Source organism: Dermacentor albipictus, chromosome 1, assembly GCF_038994185.2.
Source record: "Dermacentor albipictus isolate Rhodes 1998 colony chromosome 1, USDA_Dalb.pri_finalv2, whole genome shotgun sequence".
NCBI classification, from domain to species: Eukaryota; Metazoa; Arthropoda; class Arachnida; order Ixodida; family Ixodidae; genus Dermacentor; species Dermacentor albipictus.
Genome location: NC_091821.1, coordinates 138,185,862 through 138,203,764, shown reverse-complemented (window position 1 = coordinate 138,203,764; position 17,903 = coordinate 138,185,862). Strand labels below are relative to the sequence as shown.

The 17,903-nt window shown below is 42.6% G+C and overlaps 1 protein-coding gene across 1 annotated transcript in view; it reads left to right on the top strand.

Moving 5' to 3' along the window:
* The first annotated feature begins 789 nt into the window (after positions 1-789).
* The window catches only part of LOC135911819 (protein disulfide-isomerase TMX3-like), a 52,973-nt gene continuing 35,859 nt past the window's right edge, over positions 790-17,903 (top strand). Inside the window, exons 1-7 of the mRNA XM_065444157.1 lie at positions 790-940; positions 1,032-1,089; positions 1,327-1,366; positions 1,456-1,619; positions 4,941-5,021; positions 7,209-7,326; positions 10,642-10,795. Of these exons, the coding sequence (XP_065300229.1) occupies positions 880-940; positions 1,032-1,089; positions 1,327-1,366; positions 1,456-1,619; positions 4,941-5,021; positions 7,209-7,326; positions 10,642-10,795 (676 nt within the window). The 5' untranslated portion in view covers positions 790-879. The remainder of the gene's footprint in view (positions 941-1,031; positions 1,090-1,326; positions 1,367-1,455; positions 1,620-4,940; positions 5,022-7,208; positions 7,327-10,641; positions 10,796-17,903) is intronic.

Below are 17,903 nucleotides of genomic sequence, written 5' to 3'. Positions count from 1 at the left end.
AAAGCAGCCGCAACTACATTTGTATTCTTCTTGTTCTTGCACAATTAATAATAATATATGGGGTTTTACGTGCCAAAACCACTTTCTGATTATGAGGCACGCCGTAGTGGGGGACTCCGGAAATTTTGACCACCTGGGCTTCTTTAACGTGCACCTGAATCTAAGTACACGGGTGTTTTCGCATTTCGCCCCCATCGAAATGCGGCCGCCGTGGCCGGGATTCGATCCCGCGACCTCGTGCTCAGCAGCCTAACACCATAGCCACTGAGCAACCGCGGCGGGTTGGCGCAAATTAAAGTATCTGCAGCAAAATCCGGCTCTGAAGTTCACTTTAACTCTGCAAATGGTATTTTATAAGATATCTAGCTTGAGCGAGAAAGTTATGGTGCCTGTGGCAAAATGCTCCTTAACCCCCTTTGCTGGCGCGTGTAGCCTGAGCGCTCCTATGATAACGTACCCTGTTGAATGATATGGTGTTCATTTGGTAACTGGTGTGATGAAGACCTTTCCAACGCGCTTACACAGCGCTCATCGTCGCTGGGATGAATGTGAAAAACCTTATTTCACACACTTGCTCATAATTATGACAATGACACCGATTTCAGAACCAATGAAGATTATATTAGACCTTTGTTCCAAAAATAACGATAATATTAATTAATATTTTACTTCTGGCTTTCACGAAGACGTCGATATTAGTGGGAAATACTTTTGCTTGTGCTTATGGCAGAAAGAGAATTCAATTCTTGGCGCCTATTTCGTTACACTCGTAGGGCCATCTGACGAGCACTTCCTGAACTGATAGGGAAGTAGCAAAATATAGCGCACGGCATGCTCACGGTTTCAATGGCCGCTGTGCGGTGAAGGCGACGTTCGTTTATGGTGCTTTATGTTACGATAGTAATGTATCATTCTCAATTACTCGTGTCGCTAATAATTGGTAAGCAGTTACGATTACATAGTACAATATTAGTGTGCTAATTTTGTACAACAGTGACAAGTAAATGCTTGTAAATCATCTATCCTCATAGGTGTGCTGCTATGTGTGCGGGTTGCCTATGCGAGCAAAGTTTTGGAATTGAGTGACAGGTAGTGCGCCTCTTTTTTCCTCATGAATGTTGTTTTGGATGTTGGCGCGAAATGTAGCGGATGCATGAAATGCCGTTCGTGATACTCGCTCATCATTTACTCTTACAAATCTGTTCTCGCAAAGTGCTCGTATTTCCACATTTTGAGCTCGTTTTTTCCTTGTTGGACGTTCGCCTTGAGGCGGCAAGGGAATAAAGAAACGCACTAATTACATTATGTGCGGTTTGTTTTCGTCAGGTTTCTCGACGTGCGGCACGAAGGGTCGTGGCTTGTCAAGGTAATTGTGTTTACGTTGGGAGAGTTGACCAATGTTTGTTTACTATTGACATGTGTGTTGTTAAAGTCGACTTTCTTTTTTCCGCGTAGTTTTATGCACCATGGTGTGGCCACTGCAAAATGCTGGAACCGATTTGGAGCCAGGTAGCTCAAAGCCTTGCAGATACGGACATTCGTGTCAGCCGCGTAGACTGTACGCGGTTTACCTCTGTGGCAATGGAGTACAGCGTCAAAGGTTTTCCCACAGTACTATTGTGAGTTCCTTGCGTTATTGTTGCATTGCGGTAATAAAATCGTGACACGAGTTGAGGCCACCGTGAACCTGTCTGCACCTGATGTGAAACAAGTGGTCTTGGGGATCTGTATAGGATAGTTTTCGTTTGCTATTGGCATTTGCTTGGTATTTCAATCACGTATTTTGGAACTCGATCACAAGTAATTAGCATGCGCACGTGGTGTGAACTTGTCGTATTCGCCTATATTTATTGCCCTGACCAGTATGCATGTGCTCCTCACTTGCTGCTCTTGATATGTTCTCATGACTTCACAAGTGTAGTTGTGACGTCAACTACACGTCTTACGCCCGAACGAAATTGACAAATTCATGCGATGCAAATTGCAGTTTCTTTGCAATAATGATGCACTCGTCATATTGTCACAGTCGCTCCAATTTATCTTCTCAGCAATAGACTTGTTACTAAAAAAAGAAAGGAAGAAAAAAGAAATGAAAGTTTATTTGTTTCAATATAATCATTAGCAGGTGCCATTCCTAGGGTAAAAAAAAATTGACGTCTTGAGCTGCTGTTTTCTGTTTTCCTAGTTTGATGGAGACCAGTTAGGGGCGGGGTGTATTCTGTAAGTGTCCACCTAGTGGACTCCTTTTTGGCCGCTGCTGGTTGGAGTTGTAACACTTAGAAGAAGGCAGGCTGGGGGCAGGTGCCAGTTTTCTTGAAAACGTGGGCACTGATCATCCTCAAGCAGTTATAGGCTTGCAAGATGTGGGATGCTATAACGTAAAGCTATTGCAAACTTTTCTATTCCAATTTTGCAAACAGTGCTCTGTGATTGGTCAAAAACTTTTTCGGACTACCCCCACTTCGCCTGTCTGTCATTCGACATCGCGAAAACCGCGATAGCTCCCAATCTGACCTGACGTATTCACACTGATTATGCATGATTCTGCCGAACAAAAGAAAAATAATTATTTCTGATTCAACACCTTTTCGCCATTAACCCTCTGCTATCGGTCAAAAGATTTTGGCTGCACCCACTTCATCTGTCTGTCACTCAATGTTGCGAAACCGCGATAACTCATTGGGTCAAAGGGACGTCTACACGTTAAAGATACATTAATGTGCCAAACAAAATAGGATTTTTTTCTGGATAGCCTGAGACTGCCCCGTTCAGAAAGGAATGGAAGATGGCTGCCGCCGATTGCCCAGGCACTAACTACTCACATTTGCCGGAGAAACTGAGTTTATTTGTGTATAACAAGACTTTTTGCATGACTGTATAACGTAACTGAGGCCTTTCAACACGTATACGACATTGCTCTGCCAACAGTTCTTTGCTAAAGATCCGTTTTAATGGCATTTTTAACTCCATTGCACGCTACCGTGATTGTAGAGAAACCACGGCAAGCTATGTAAGGGAAAGTGGACCAGTCGATGACGCTGGCCTCTCCGTGTTTATCTGGTTAGCTATATTCAGCGTGCTTGCTCAGCCCCATCAAAACCCTCTCCACTTGAGCGTGCTCCTTACCTCTTGTCAGCCATATAGATAAGAAAAACTGCTCAGTGTAGGCAACGTCATTCGTTTTAAAAGCAAAGAAAAGGGACCACCTACAAAAGAGGAGAGCGTTTGGGCTGTTCAGGTAACGCTGCGGTTCACCGCCTGATGCTCGCGTCGGCGGTTATGTAAATTTGACGTCAGGAGATTGGAATAAAACATATTGGAATAGTTTTACATTATAAGGCCCGTGGATGCCTGTAACTTAACCCATTAACTCATACATTTATGAAAATGCTTGTGTAAGTTTGCTTTGTGAAAGCAAAAATGGATCTGTAGCATTGTGCTACGCTTTAATGGAAAGCGATTTTTGCTTGTGAGAAACTTTCCTTGCTTTTTACATTTTCACCAAACTCATTTGGCTAAAATTTGGTCAATATTTTACTGGCTATGCATGTGCAGAAATTTTTTTTACATATCCTGATTCAAAAAATATATTACTGACGCCCAAGGAACTATTTCCCCAGACATTTTTGCCAGTACTGTTCTCTCTTTAATCCATGCTTTAGTTGTGCTCTTTTAATTTCTAAAGTATAACTCTTTGGTCCATGTTTTAGTTGTGCTCTTTTTATTTTTAAAGTATAACTAACCAACTTGCCCGACAGCATGTCTCGTTAGGCTTTACCTAAGTACATGTGCAAATTTCAGATGTTGATTCAACTAAAAGTAGTGGAACGAATGTAAACCACATAAAATGAACATGCGTCAAAGCTGAACTTTTTAGCTTCAAAGAACTTGCAGTGAGTGGTTTATATAATATATACATATATATATGCATACATACATACATGCATGCATAAAAAAAACTGGGTTTTGGTCTACCGGGACTTGTCCTTGGCAATGGAGTGCTTTAGTTGAGCGTGTTTACGCTCCGCTAAGCAGCTAAGCAGAGCGGAAGCGCGAATGCGCATGCGCCGTCCGCTTAGCCGTAAGCAGGCTAGCGGAGTGAGGAACACGGTCCGCTTAGAAGCTGCCTGAGTGGAGCGTGCAGCGCAGCACTTTGGCTAGCGTTGGTGTCAGAAAGGATTGGATTGGCTGCAGAAAGCAAGCGCTCTGGCTATCATGTGGCGTTCCCCAAGACGGCGCTTTATTTTCGATTGGATAAAATGGACCGGTAACGCCTTACAAGCGCACGTCTAGGTACTTCATGGAGAAATAAGCTATATATATATACATATATATGTTTTACTGTATAAGAGCGATCAATGGGTGTTTTTATTTTCTTTCGTTACCCTGAATTTGGCCAGGGGGCGCTGCAACTACGAAAGGTCCGCTCCGCTACGCTAAACGTATAACTAAAGCGTGAAAATCGCCCGCTGCACCGCTGTGGCTTAGCGGGGCAGCTCGGAGTGGAGTGTGCCGTAAAGATGCTCAACTAAAACACTCTAATATTAATTCAAGCTATTAGGGCACGTGAAACTTGGGCTCTGCACTTAAGGGTTGAGTGGCTTCTGCTTAATAGCTCACTGAGCTAAGTAGTATGCAAGTGGCATGTGATTCCATCAATTTTGTGGAAACACAGTCTTTATGACTGACATGCTGAAGAGCTGATTCCTATGATGATGTTATCTGCAGGCTAAAATGCAGCTTTCTTGATATTTGTTCAGGACATGTGATTTAAGAATGCAGCAGTTGTGTAATTACAGCAGTTCTTTTTGTTTGAATATCATGTCTTTTGATAAGTATTTTGATTTCATGCCTTTTACATTTAACTCTTCAAAATGGCCCAATTATTTTATGTATGTACTGGGCTTTGTGGTGCCTTTTTTCAATCGTATTCTTTTCAGTATCAAAGGAGACAAGACCGTTGAATACAAGGGAGATCGAAACAGGGAGGAACTTGCAGAGTTTGGACGTAGAATGGATGGGTCAGTGTTTTTTCTTCTCTTGGTTGTTTATTACTTGATGTCATATACTAATGACCACTTAGTACTTAACTGTAGAAATGGTCATTTTCAATTCCTATGGTACAATTCAGGATGTCATTTCTTTTCTAGTAGATTAGCTCAAGAGCTTTTGTTAGTTTACTGATCTAACGTGTTACAGATGATGGAGCGATGAACAAGTTAGATATTTAATGAATTATGACATTTTCTGGCATTGACATTGTTCATGGCAGTGTGCCATGGTTTTACCAGAGCAGTGAAGTCAAATGGAATGGAGGCTCTTTTTTTCCTTCATTGTATCACATTTTCTGAAATAATCCTACTTTCAACTCAAGCTTGAAAGACGCACACCATGTGTCAAGCTTATTATGTGTAGCCATATTTTTAACGTGGCATGTATAAAGATGAGCGTCTCTTCCGTGAAAGCTTTGCTGGTGCTTCTCTGCTGTGGCATCATTCTTTCAGCTCTTAACGTAATGCCCCCTCCCCCCATTCCCCCATCAAAGTGTTTGCCTGCGCTATTTAAATAAATTACCGGGATGCTTAATCAGTGCTGCCACTGGCTCTAAGAAAAGGAGGGGGAAGAGCTGCAGTTACCTGCTTTATATTAACATTTTGTGTACAATACGTAAAAGTTTGGCCACCATAGCATGTTTCTTCAGTGACTCTCCGATTATTAAAAATAGGGTATTCAAGGCATTGTAGTTGCAGAATTGAAATTGCATTCAAAACAGAACCTTTTGCTAGAAACTCTGTTCCATGCACCAGTTTAGAGAAATACACGCTCAAAGTGTGCAGCAAAATGCATTGCTGTTCCAGTTAATTTATTTGTGCAGTATAGAAAAGTGTTCACTGGAACAGCATTACGTTTCATGGCACATTTTGAGCCCATATTTCTGAAAACTGATGCTAGGCACAAATGTATGCCTTGAGTGCAGGCTGCCTTCAATTCTGGAATTACACCACATGCCCTAAAGTCATTAAGATGTTATTGGTAAAATTTTGTTATAATCATAGTGGCAATTATTGTACTAAATTTGATGTCTGCCACTACAGTGAAGCTTGGTCACTAAAATTCTATCTTGAATCTTCATTGTTCAATATTGAAGACGGCCACCACAGAAACCTGTGGTATAGCAGACACTCAGAATTTCTGCACATTTCAAGCTATCGGCTTGGTTTTCCTGTGCATACTTTGAGCATGTGATCCGATTGGAGATTCAAATGGTTTTAAAGGAACAAAACTAAATTTTGTTAACACAGCTTCGAAAAATACACTTCATAGAAAACTGTCACTGCCTTGAATTTGTAACTTATTGCTCTGGCATGACACTTGAATGTTACTTTGTAGGAACTTTAGTGTCACGCTTCTAGGTGTGCTACACAAAGTGGGTGGACACGAGGCACTACATACACATAAACAGTCAAAACTTATATTGTGAAAAAATAATCCAAATAATGGCAAGAAATATGACAGAACAGCAAACAAACCGTTAACAAAAAACAAAACATCCAATATCTAATGTGACAGAACAGCAGGACAGAGCGTATTAAGAATCAGTGCGAGAATTGAGCAGTGGGCTCACACCACATCATCCGATGTGGTGTGGCTATGTCAGTTGGCCAGTGCAGTTTGGCACTGTCTCTCCTGTGGATGGTGGAGGCTTGGTTGATCATAATTATTGTTGGCAGGGGCGGCAGCGACCGTTGCCTGGCCTCGCGTAAAGTTGCGGGCAGGCTTCGCTCCTTAGTGCCCGTATGATTCGAAGTCGGACGCGTCTCTTCTCCAACTGCCATCGTCGGACCCACGATCATCTGACGTCCAGATAGGGTGCGGTGTTTCCTTCTTTCGCATATTTCTCCGCCAGACGCCCTGTGCCGAAGCACCTTTATTTTGGTCTGTCTTTTGAGGTTTGACTGTTAGGGGACAGTCTTAAGAATTCCGCCGGGTTTGGCTGCTGCTTTGCGAGGCAGTATTCGGTGTTTTGCAGGGAAGTAACCCAGTCAATTCACTCTACAAGATTTCATTGTGAAAGATGTACAGCTTGCCAGCTTTGTACATATGATGCATAGGTGAAGATTGTAACTTAGCATTAAGAGTATTATACTGGAAAATATTTCTCTTGTTCCACTACAAGTTAATGCTTGTTTGATTGCCTTGCTGATCAGACCACCAATTCGTGACTTGACGGCATGCGATGACTTCAAGGTAATGCGGGACCGGCACAAAGTCGTCTTTGTCTACACTGATGGAGAAAAAGGAAAAGGTGACTCCAACACGCTAAAGGTATGTTGCTGTTTGTGAATATTATGTAAATTGAAGTTAGTCGGAGAAGCCTTTACTAAAGTTGAAAGCAAAATAATATCTGTTCCTCGTAGTAAGTTTTTATGACAAGTATTAACTGCTAGGTTTCTTGGACAAGCATACAGGATTTGTGCCTATGTGTTTTTAATCTAATATGTTTTTTAAAATTAGTTGCAAATGTGAGGTTTAAAATTTAAATTAAAAGGTTGAGAAAAAAAAAAAAACCTTGCGTGTTTGAGTTACACAAGTAAATGTTTGAATTACCTAACTCTTTGAATGCTGGGGATTTCGGCCATTTCTGCCTGCTGTGGGCTTTTCTCAACTTGAATAAAATTCAATTTCTGTAAAAGTAACGCGTTAACAGGTGTTCAATTGAAATTGTATTTATTGAACATACATTGGTGAACATGTCATAAAATTTCTTTATCCTAATAATAAAAAACAATTTATGATTATGGTAATAACCTTAAGGAGCATAATTAGTTTATTAGGAAGGAAATGTTGAATGTGGATTATTTGATTAACAGAATCCTGCAACTCGGAGGGCACAAGGACTTCTTGAATTTAGACTTGAATTTAGACTACGCTAAAAATACGCGCAGGCTTCTTCTGTAGGTCTGCCTTGTTGGAATTTCAGAGAGTTGTGCCATTCGATAAGCAGCTACTCATGTTACTCATAAAGAATCATAGCTTTTTCATGGCACACAAAAGGTGTCACGAAATATTACTTTTAATGAACTTCTCTACAGATGTCGTGACCATGTCATGATGTGAATCAGATGTCATGATCGTGAATTATCTCTGGGAAAGGCAGGGAGTGAGTGGAAATTGTTGCATGGCTAAACTTGGCCATGGCTAAGGCAGTGCACAAGCTGTGTCCTCTAGTGCCTCGTGCCCCCTGTATCTGCAAGTTAATTGTGTAATTCTTGTATTTCATTTCATTCTGTGCTTGCCACATTTGTATTCACTATTCATTACCTGCACTTTGCTGACTCCTATATGTACCACTTTTTGTGAGCTTCATAAAGGAGATGCCCCTGGTTTTTAACCTTGGGACTTCCTAAAGCAATGAAATGCATGTCGCAGTTCTCGGAAATGTGATAAATTTAAATTATATATGAAACAGTAAAATCATGGCACCTTTAATCGTGTTCTTGATATTCTTATTTTTTGGCACTTCAATTTAATTTTCAATTTTAGCATTCAGGCTTGATACGATAGCCCAGTGGATCAGGTGTTCTGTGGTTGAGTGCGAGATTGTGTTAGATTCCGAGCTGTTTTAGCCTTAGTCAGATTTTTGTAGAAGAAGAATGCTAGAATACTTGTGTACAACAATATCCGAGCATTTTAAAGAACCTCCGGTAGTGACAATTAGTCTCGAGTCCTTTGTGTGGCATTCCTCAAAGCCCCACGAGTAGACTTATTACATTTAAATAAATCAGTATCAGTATTCAGTATCGTTTATTTTACTGTTACCATTTATTCAAGTGTAGTTAGCAGATTGCAACAAGAAAAGCAAAGGGCAGGATAATATTTTGGAAACCTTTTTTTCCATCACAGGATACTGTCGTTATATTTTCTAGCAGTCTTCTTTTTTCATGTTAAAATGAGTTTTCTCTAAATTGGCTTAGAGAGGAATGTAGATGTATGCACTTCAAATCTGGCAGTGAGGCTTGTTTATATCTTTGGTTATCTATATATTCACTTGTAATGTTTATACTTTTGCATCATGATAAGGAAATTTACAGAAGAATAAAAATGAGTTGGAGCGCATACGGCAGACATTGTCAGCTCCTGACTGGAACCTTACCACTATCATTGAAAAGGAAGCTGTACCATCAATGCATTATACCAGTGCTAACATATTGGGCAGAAACTTGCAGATTGACAAAGAAGCTTGAGAGCAAGTTAAAGACCATTCAAAGAGCTATGAAACAAACAATGTTAGGCATAACGTTAAGAGACAGAGAGTGGTGTCGATCAGAAAGCAAATGTGGATAGCCGACATTCTAATTAATAGTAAGAGAAAACAATGGAACTGGGCAGGTCATGTAATGCTTAGGTTAGATAACCGGTGGGCCATTAGGGTTTCAGAATGGGTGCCAAGAGAAGGGAAGTGCAGTTGGGGACGGCAGATGACTAGAGGGGGTGATGAAATTAAGAAATTTGCAGGTGCTAGGTGGAGTCTGTTGGCATACGACAGGGGTAATAGGAGATTGCAGGCAGAAGCCTTCTTCCTGCAGTGGACATAAAATAGGCTAATAGTGATGATATTGTGCAACATTACTTCGTGTTCCTTTGCAGGTGCTGTCAGGCTTCATCAATAGGAAGCATACAAACTTGCTTGGCCGTCAGTCACAAAATTTACTGCTGTTTGACAAATTATTTCAAAATTTCAGCATTAAAGGAAATTGCAAGAAGGCGAGCTCACAAAAAACATTACATTTGGAGTTAATTTGAACACTGTGTGGGAATTGAGCTGCCAAGACACACATGACATGTTGCTTATTGCACCATAAACGTCAACAGTCTAGTAATTGCTGTGTTGATATCATAACATATTAATAAAATTTTGACAATGCCATTTTCTTTGTTGACGTATGTTGAGCAGCTGACATGCTTATGGTAGGTGCAGGGTTGTGCTTCATGTAGCTCTGGAGTACAGTGTTTCGAAAATGGGTTTTGATAATATTTTTGTTATCCAAGTACAGTGTTATCCAAGTATTTTTGTTTTTGTGCAGTGCAGAGAAAGGAAAATAAATACTGAAGTTGAGTTAAGATTACCAGAGCAAAATATTTTATTTCCAGATATGTTATCCGTGAATTGCTCTGGGTTATTTCTGTAAAGTATTACGTATTAAGCTTGAAATCAAAGGTCTCTATATCCCAGAATGTCCTGCATTTCCCGAGTTTTGCCCTCACAATGCTAGGGAACTAGCACGATTGCTGTGACTTCCCAATTTCCTTTACTAGAATCCCACTTGACGTTGACGGTGATGTGTGTGAGAAATTACACTGTCGTGTTCACATTTTAGAGCATCCACTTTGCTGAATTTTCATGTTTAAATATAATTTAAGATATTGTGTTGGGATGCAACTACATGAATGTGGGTGTCAAGGTTCTCTGACTTGCCCTCCTCTTCATATTTCGCCAGTGTTGAATCTGAGGAATATTTTATGCCGAGAATACATATCCAGCAGTATGGGGGCATATGTAGTCTACGCTTGATACAGCATTATTATGTGTGTTGTAGGGCTGAAGGGAACTTCTGAGTGAGTTTCTTCATTGCACTTCAGGAAAATTTTACAAAAATGGCAGAAGAGTTCCAGCCAGTCAACTACTTTTTCACAGTACCGTCTTCGTGTATTAGTCAGCTGGGGGAAAATATGACTCCACCAGCAACACCTGCTGTTTATGTGGTCAAGGACAACACTGGCTTTCTATATGATGGTGAGTGCAGAGCAACGGATTGTATCAGCGTAATGTGCAATAGTTGTCAGAAGCTTTGAAGCCATGCTGCAAAAAGTGGTGGTCCAACTGCGCTATTATTGCCATTTTGCTACAATTCTACTTTCTTGTGCCTGGTTGAACCCATTCAAGTGCCATTTGTGCCAGCTGCACCAAAGTGTAGTATTGTCGTCTGCTTACACGGCAGTGGAATGTTTTCAGTAAAGGCCTGTAAATGTTCAAATATATACAAGTTAAATGGTGAACATTCGAATAATTATGTTCGCAAAACAATTATCTGCTATATCATTTTTCAAATCAGTCGGCTCTCGTTTCAACGGACCCTAATATTCCAACAAAAAAAACGTCCGTTTTATCCGAAGTCTGTAATATCCAAAACGCCTCTTTCCAAAACTTTGGTCGTGATGTCTAACAATGTTATTGCAAAGAGTGAGTGATGAGCGTCCAAAGTAAAAAACAAAACAAAAATGTCGCATTTTCGCCCGAAAGACTAAGCATCGATTGCAATAGCAAATGAGTAGACATCTATGCGAAGTAAGAATAGTAGTTTTACCTCGCTCAATGACCGCGAAAAGTCACTGTCAAAACATTAGTGAGGAAGCACGGCAGCAGCAGTGAGTGAATTGACGTAGCTTCGTGCTGTCTCTCGCTCCAACGCGAACTAAACGTTGATAACAGAGCGCATACGAAGCTACCGGTGCTGGGCAGACTTTGTCCACATCGCAGATCACCTTAAGATACGGCCCCCGTGTGGGCAAGCAATTTTTCCATATCGCAGATCGCTTTCAAGATGCGGCGACCGCGCAACCGCTCAGTAAGCAGCAGCTGCCGGAGTTGAACCCGTCTCCCTTGCCTCCCCCAGTGCCTCACACGCAAAAAAAGATGGCGCATTTCCGCCCCGCCTTCCTCTCTCAGGCGTGCGGTATTGAACCACGATCGTTGGCCGACCTTTGCAAGTTAGTTGTCAGCCCGTGTTGACGTGGCAAAAGTATGTTCTGTGCACCCGTTGTTTTTTTTAATTGCCTTTTATTACGTCCGCTGTAGACGATAGTTCGTTGTAGTGCAGTCCATTAAAAGTGAACTTCATTGCATCAATAAAATAGGTAGAACAAACTAAGGTTGAAATATGGTCCGTTATATCCGAAAGTCTTTTGTATGTGGGTCCGTTGCAACAAGCTTAGACTGTATTCATTGTAACTTCTTCAGTGAAACAATGTTCATCTAAGTTGACAACACAGATTGAAACAAAACAAAGCAGTTTAATTGTGTATAAAATGCGCGATAGCATGTCTGAAGATAGGGCCGATACGCCATCGGAAGGCACGTAGGTTGTATACAATATTCGTGTTCATGCATGCAGTTTGGAACTTTGTGTCAACATGCAGTCTTAAGCATACAAACTTCTCTGTGTGGTTGCAATAGTTGCCGGCTGGTTGCCTGTGGACCTGAACGGCACTTCAAGCGCCGTCAAAAACCTGTGTGCGGGATCAGAACTGATCACCAATTCACCACTTGTGCAATATATAAGCAGCAAGCTTTCTGTGACGGCTTGTGGACCGTTTCACATCGACCTACAAGGAATTTTTGTCACTGGCACTTTGCCTTGATTGTTAGACCTAATTGGTACTGTTTCGTTGGGTCACTCGGGTGGCAGTGGTTAAAGTTACTGTTTGCGAATAGACTAGTCGATTCATTATCAGAAGCCGCATGAAAATCGGAAAGCCGACAATTGCCTTGTAATGAAAGTGAGTGTACGGCATAGTATGAATATTGTTCATGGCCATATTGCCATCTTTGCAATGTACCGTACAGCGGCATCTCGGTCTCTTGTAGCTTCGAGCATCTTTATTAGCTGCAATACATATTTTGTGTATTGTGGTAAAGCATATCAAAGCATCTGTCATTTGGAACGCACAGAAAACATTTACCGTCACATTTTGTCTTATGCCTGATGGCTCAAGTTTGTCTAACACAGTTCTAATTTTTATCTGTCTTATGCCTGGCCGCATAGCATTGTTCTTGCTAGCCTACAAATATATTATGTAATTGCTTACAAAAGTTTCTTCCCTACCAAAATTGGCAGACTAGCTTAATTGGCTGCTGCCAACTGTTGGCTTCGCGTGTTCCTTTACTGTTGAGCAGCATTTACTGAGTGTGTTGTAATAACAAGCTACGGCTAATGGCCACATTAATACTACTGTACTGCTCCACGTTTTTCAAAAAGTTAAATTTTTCTGCTCCAAAAGGCTGTTGTGAATGCTCCTAAACTGCTACAGAAGTGTTTTTTTCGTGGCTCAAAAATTGCTCTAAATCGTAATCTGGCTGGACCACCACTGTGTAAATTACCATATCTTTCTCTGGCCCTTGTTGCAGTGCATCTATAGCACTATAGCACACATGGTATTCTGGAGGTTGAGAGTGAGCAGCTGTGCCCTTCTGGAGTGATACGTATAAGTTCTACAGGTGCCCTATCAAAGGCCCAGAAACATGCAGTGACTCCAAGTTCTTTAAAAATGCTGCACATGGGGTCCTAATCAAAAAAGCATTAAGGAATGCATCTGTATGTAGCGGACTGTTATGTGATTGCCGTTTATGTTGGTCCATGATACATATGGCTCTTTAAGGTGTGGTAACTAGGTGCACCACTGGAAGCCATGTTAGAAGATCTTTAACTGTTTTCGCTATTGTTGGTTGTAAAATGTATGACGGGTAGTTTCATTGTTTTAAAAGCAATGTGGGAATGGGACAAGAATGAAGCTCAAGCTTCAACACCTTGTGCTTGCTTACTTTTTCTGCCTTGAGCTTCTTCCTCATTCTTTTCTTGCACTGATTTGATGTTTCTCAGTATTTCAAGGAAGAGAGATTTGTGGCTGAATTTTTAGTGCTCAGGAGAGAAGCTAGAGACCAATAGGAATTGACATGTCTTACAAATTACTTATTAATTGTATGTGCATTTTATACTGTTTTGGTCTGTCATTTAATCTTTAGGGCAATGAGTTTCATCTGTATACTGGTCCTAGTCTGTATGAAGTTCTGGCTCTGAAGTCCCAGGGGTTGTCACTCTTAAAGAGTGCAATCTGCAGGGTGAAATCAATGCATTTTAATTGCAGTATTATTGCAACTGTCAGACTAACATTTCTGTGTCCCTTCCCTTAATAAGGGAATTCCATGATTAATTAAATGTTACTCCATTTTTAGTGCCATGTTGGTGCAAGCAAGCTTTAACCCTTTCGCTGTCGGACCTTTCTGACCGTGACGCACCCCCAGTGTCGGCTTGGTTTCAGGGAACGAGCATAACAGGGAATGAACATAGCAATTTATTTTTGATTATGATTGGTATACAAATAACATAGTCAATGTAATATACGCATTTCAGTGTTCTGCAGCTGTTGTTAGTAAACATCATCATCATCATCAGCCTGACTATAAAATCCCTTCAACACCCGAATCTGACGATGCGGAACCCTCTTCCTCGCATGCGACTCTGTCTGAGTCCGAATCCGAGCTCGGCTCGTATTCTGAATCGGAATTGAGCCACCGCTCCAATGAGCAGACGAAGGTCCCGCGCGCTGAGCCATCCGAAAGTAACCGCGCGCAGGGAGGATGCGCTTTCAGTAGCACTACGGAGAGCAATGGGACGTTGCGTGATCAAGAAGACAGAGAGAGATGGAAAAAGGCTAAACAAAGTTCGAAGGGCTTTACGTTTACTGCTGCAAGTCGAAAGCGAGGGTGCGGCGAGAGAGCGAAAGCAGCAACGAGTCGCTCTTTTCGGAGAGGCAACGGCACGTGCGCCTGAACTTGACGTGCAGTAGCAGGCACACCAACAGAAGAAAAATAAAAACCTTCAACCCAGCGGAGACGGCAGAACAACCCTTGAACCCATAACCACAGCGCGCGACGCATGATACAGCGAACACGGAGCCACCGCGCCACTCAGCAAAAAGAAAGTGGGGAGTGGCCCTCGCGCCCTACTCTTCAATACATGGAGTAACACAGGTCGGGGCGAATATACGAACTTGTAGAAAGAGTCAACAGAGTGCGTGGCCAATCCAGGAGCGCCAGCTTTGCGCTCTGGCGCGAAATTTTGAACGCACGATAGAGAACGTACCGGTACGTCAGTGACAGTTTTGGGGGGGAAGCGCGATGACGTACCGGTACGTCCGTGACAGCGAAAGGGTTAAAGGGGTCCTGAACCACCTCTTGGGCTTGGTGAAAAAACATAGTCTGCAGATAGCCTTCACTGTATGAACATATCTGCCAAGTTTTGCAGTTGTATGCGGAGTTGTATGCGGAGCTGACAAGCGGAGTGAAAAGTCACCTTTTTCTTAAACGCCTTTTCGTCAACAGAAGCCTGCTCCTCCCCCTTTCTGGATGCTTTATTTCGTAATATAGCAGATTCCCATACATGGCTGCTATTGGCCAATAGCTGACGTCAATCAAGAAGGCTGTTTGCATCGGTGCGTTTCTTCCTACTGTAACTGTGTATAGTGACGAAATTTAATGAACAGGCTGAAGTAAGTGAAAATCTGCTTTCAAATTTCGATAAGAATTACGTACTTCCATTAGAAGCCGACTATCATCTGCTCACGCTCAGCCGCGACCGACCGCATAGGAATTAAACTTTGGCCACCCTGCTTATTGGTGTTGTAGCCATGGGGTCTCGCTAATCTTGACTGCTTTTGAATGCCCAACTAGCCTCGAACCATGGGAAACTTAAGGTCAGACCACATGCATATTGCCGGCATGCACTGACTCCTGGCTATTCCTGGTTATACACTTTGGCAGGCTTATTGTTAGGACTTAAAAGTGCGCCAGTTAGATGTGCCTAGTATCTTTCGGTCAAGCTGGTGAAGGACAAAGCTGGTTCACACCACGTAGCACGGCCAGATCAGTATATGAGCGCCAGCAGACACTCGGGCCCTGTTCACAAAGCAAACACTGCTGCTACAGTTGGGTGTAGTTGCGGTCTGCTACGTAGCGTAGATACTGCGATCGCCGCGGGGTGCCGCAACGAGTCCACTGGCTAAGCGCACTGTGGCTCGCTAAGGTCAACCATGCTTGGCTTATGTTTGGTGCATCGTAGGCATCAAAATCAATTGAAAGTAGTGGCATCTATGTTAACATCTATAATCGAATTTGAACTGTTAGCCATGGTGACCGTCATTAGGCGGAGCGTTGTGGGCATGCCCTGCTCCACCATAGCCTTTGCAGTGCAAGGCATTGAAGGAGGAGTAGAAGCACCGCGAAGGGTTTGTCTGATTGCCAATAGTAACTCCGTTTATGCTGAATGCGTTGAAGTACTTTTTTGCGGCAAAGAATTTCTGAAATAGCCTATTTCAACTTCAGATGCATTTCTCCACTTCAATAAAAAGTGGTTCGGGCCCATTTAAGATCATCATTGAAAACATGACATCCAATTCTCAACTGTATCTTTGTTTTGGTTGTTCTTTGTTTCTGCAAAGAATGCCTGGCGAGTTTTTAAACAGCAGACGGAGGACTTCCATCGGTCGTCTCGCTCATGGCTCAGAAAGAACTGGCAGATAATTTCGCAGTGGCGAACGGCAGCGGCAATTTCGGCTCGGCCGGTGCACATATACAGATCCGCCGCCACCGATCTGGCTCTCTGATTGCCACCCCACAGGGCGAATGGCAGCGGCAATTTCGGCTCGGGCGGTGCACATATACAGATCCGCCGCCACCGATCTGGCTCTCTGATTGCCACCGCACAGGGGTTGCATTGGAGGAGGAGCGAAGAAAGGAATTAAGTTCGAGCCGGCGCTTTGACAACCGGAGACTCGCAGGAAGAGGGGGGAGGGGGGCGGCGTGTACACCCAGTGGCAAACGATGGGGGCAGAAGCGCGCGCAGCAAGCGGACAACACGATAAAGGGAGGAGGGAAGAGATAGCAGCGACTGACTGATGCCGCTGACGCCGATAGTGAGTCAACCCCAGCTGCGGAGTTGGTTTCAGGGACAACGCCGCCGATGCCGACACAAACAATATGATACCCTCGCTTCCGCAGCGCTAAGAACCAGGTCTAGCCGTGGGAAGGTGGTCACGTATTCGTCGACGTGCCGGGGCCTACGTGAAATAACCGGCGCGTCGGCAACTGAAGAGCACCCTATCCGCCACCCAAGAACAGGGGGGGGGGACCCTTTCCTCCTCTTTCTGCATGGCGGCGACGGTGTTCTATGCAGTCACGTTATCTTGACTCTCTAGCGGCGTCAGCGGCATCCAGCGGTATCAGTCGGTCGCTGCTAGCGCTGGCGGGATGAAAGGGGGGCGGAGCTGGTTACGAGGCCGACAACAACGCCGACGACAACGCGAAACCCAGGAACGGACGCCAAAGAGCTGCGCTCTAAAATAGATTCAGACAACAGGCTTGCTTGCTATATCAGTACTGTTCTCAAAAGTGTGGTTAAAGAAGAAAGCCAGTTATTGATTTCTTCAAGCAGAGCCACAGAAGTGGGAGTGTGTTAGTTATATTGGTGACTGCTATAGTACTTGTATAAGCCATTGCTTTAATGTGAAACTGTATATATCACGAGATAGTTTTTAACAGCTTGTCTGTCATGGCGCCTCTGTTGTTATTCTGAAGAACGCCATTTAAGGCTTAATGGGATTGAAACAACCTCCAGCATTATTGGTGCCTTCTGGTTTTAGCGAGGATGCCTGGCTGCATAAAGAGTTTAAAACATTCATTTGGGCTTGTTTCGAGAGCAGTGCTGTTGGGGCATGCAAGTTTGTTGTCTGATGGTTTTTGTTGTTAGATAAAAAAAAAAAGAGCTTCATGAATGGTAGCATTATGTAAACTGTTAAAGTTAATTTGATGGTTTTAGTGATATACTTTCCTGCACAATCATGTACTTTTAAATTTATAGTTAAAAGTAAGGAAACCAATTTTTTGCTAGAAAATAATTCGGCAAGATGCAGAAAATGCCTTGCATAATGTGACTCAAAATCACTGCATTGGTTTAATTATCTCTTTCCCTGCCATGGAGAAAATAGGTGTTTTTTTGTAGGTTATGCCTTATTATTTTTTTCTGAAGGAACTACTGCATTAATATTTTATGTAATACATAAACAAAAGT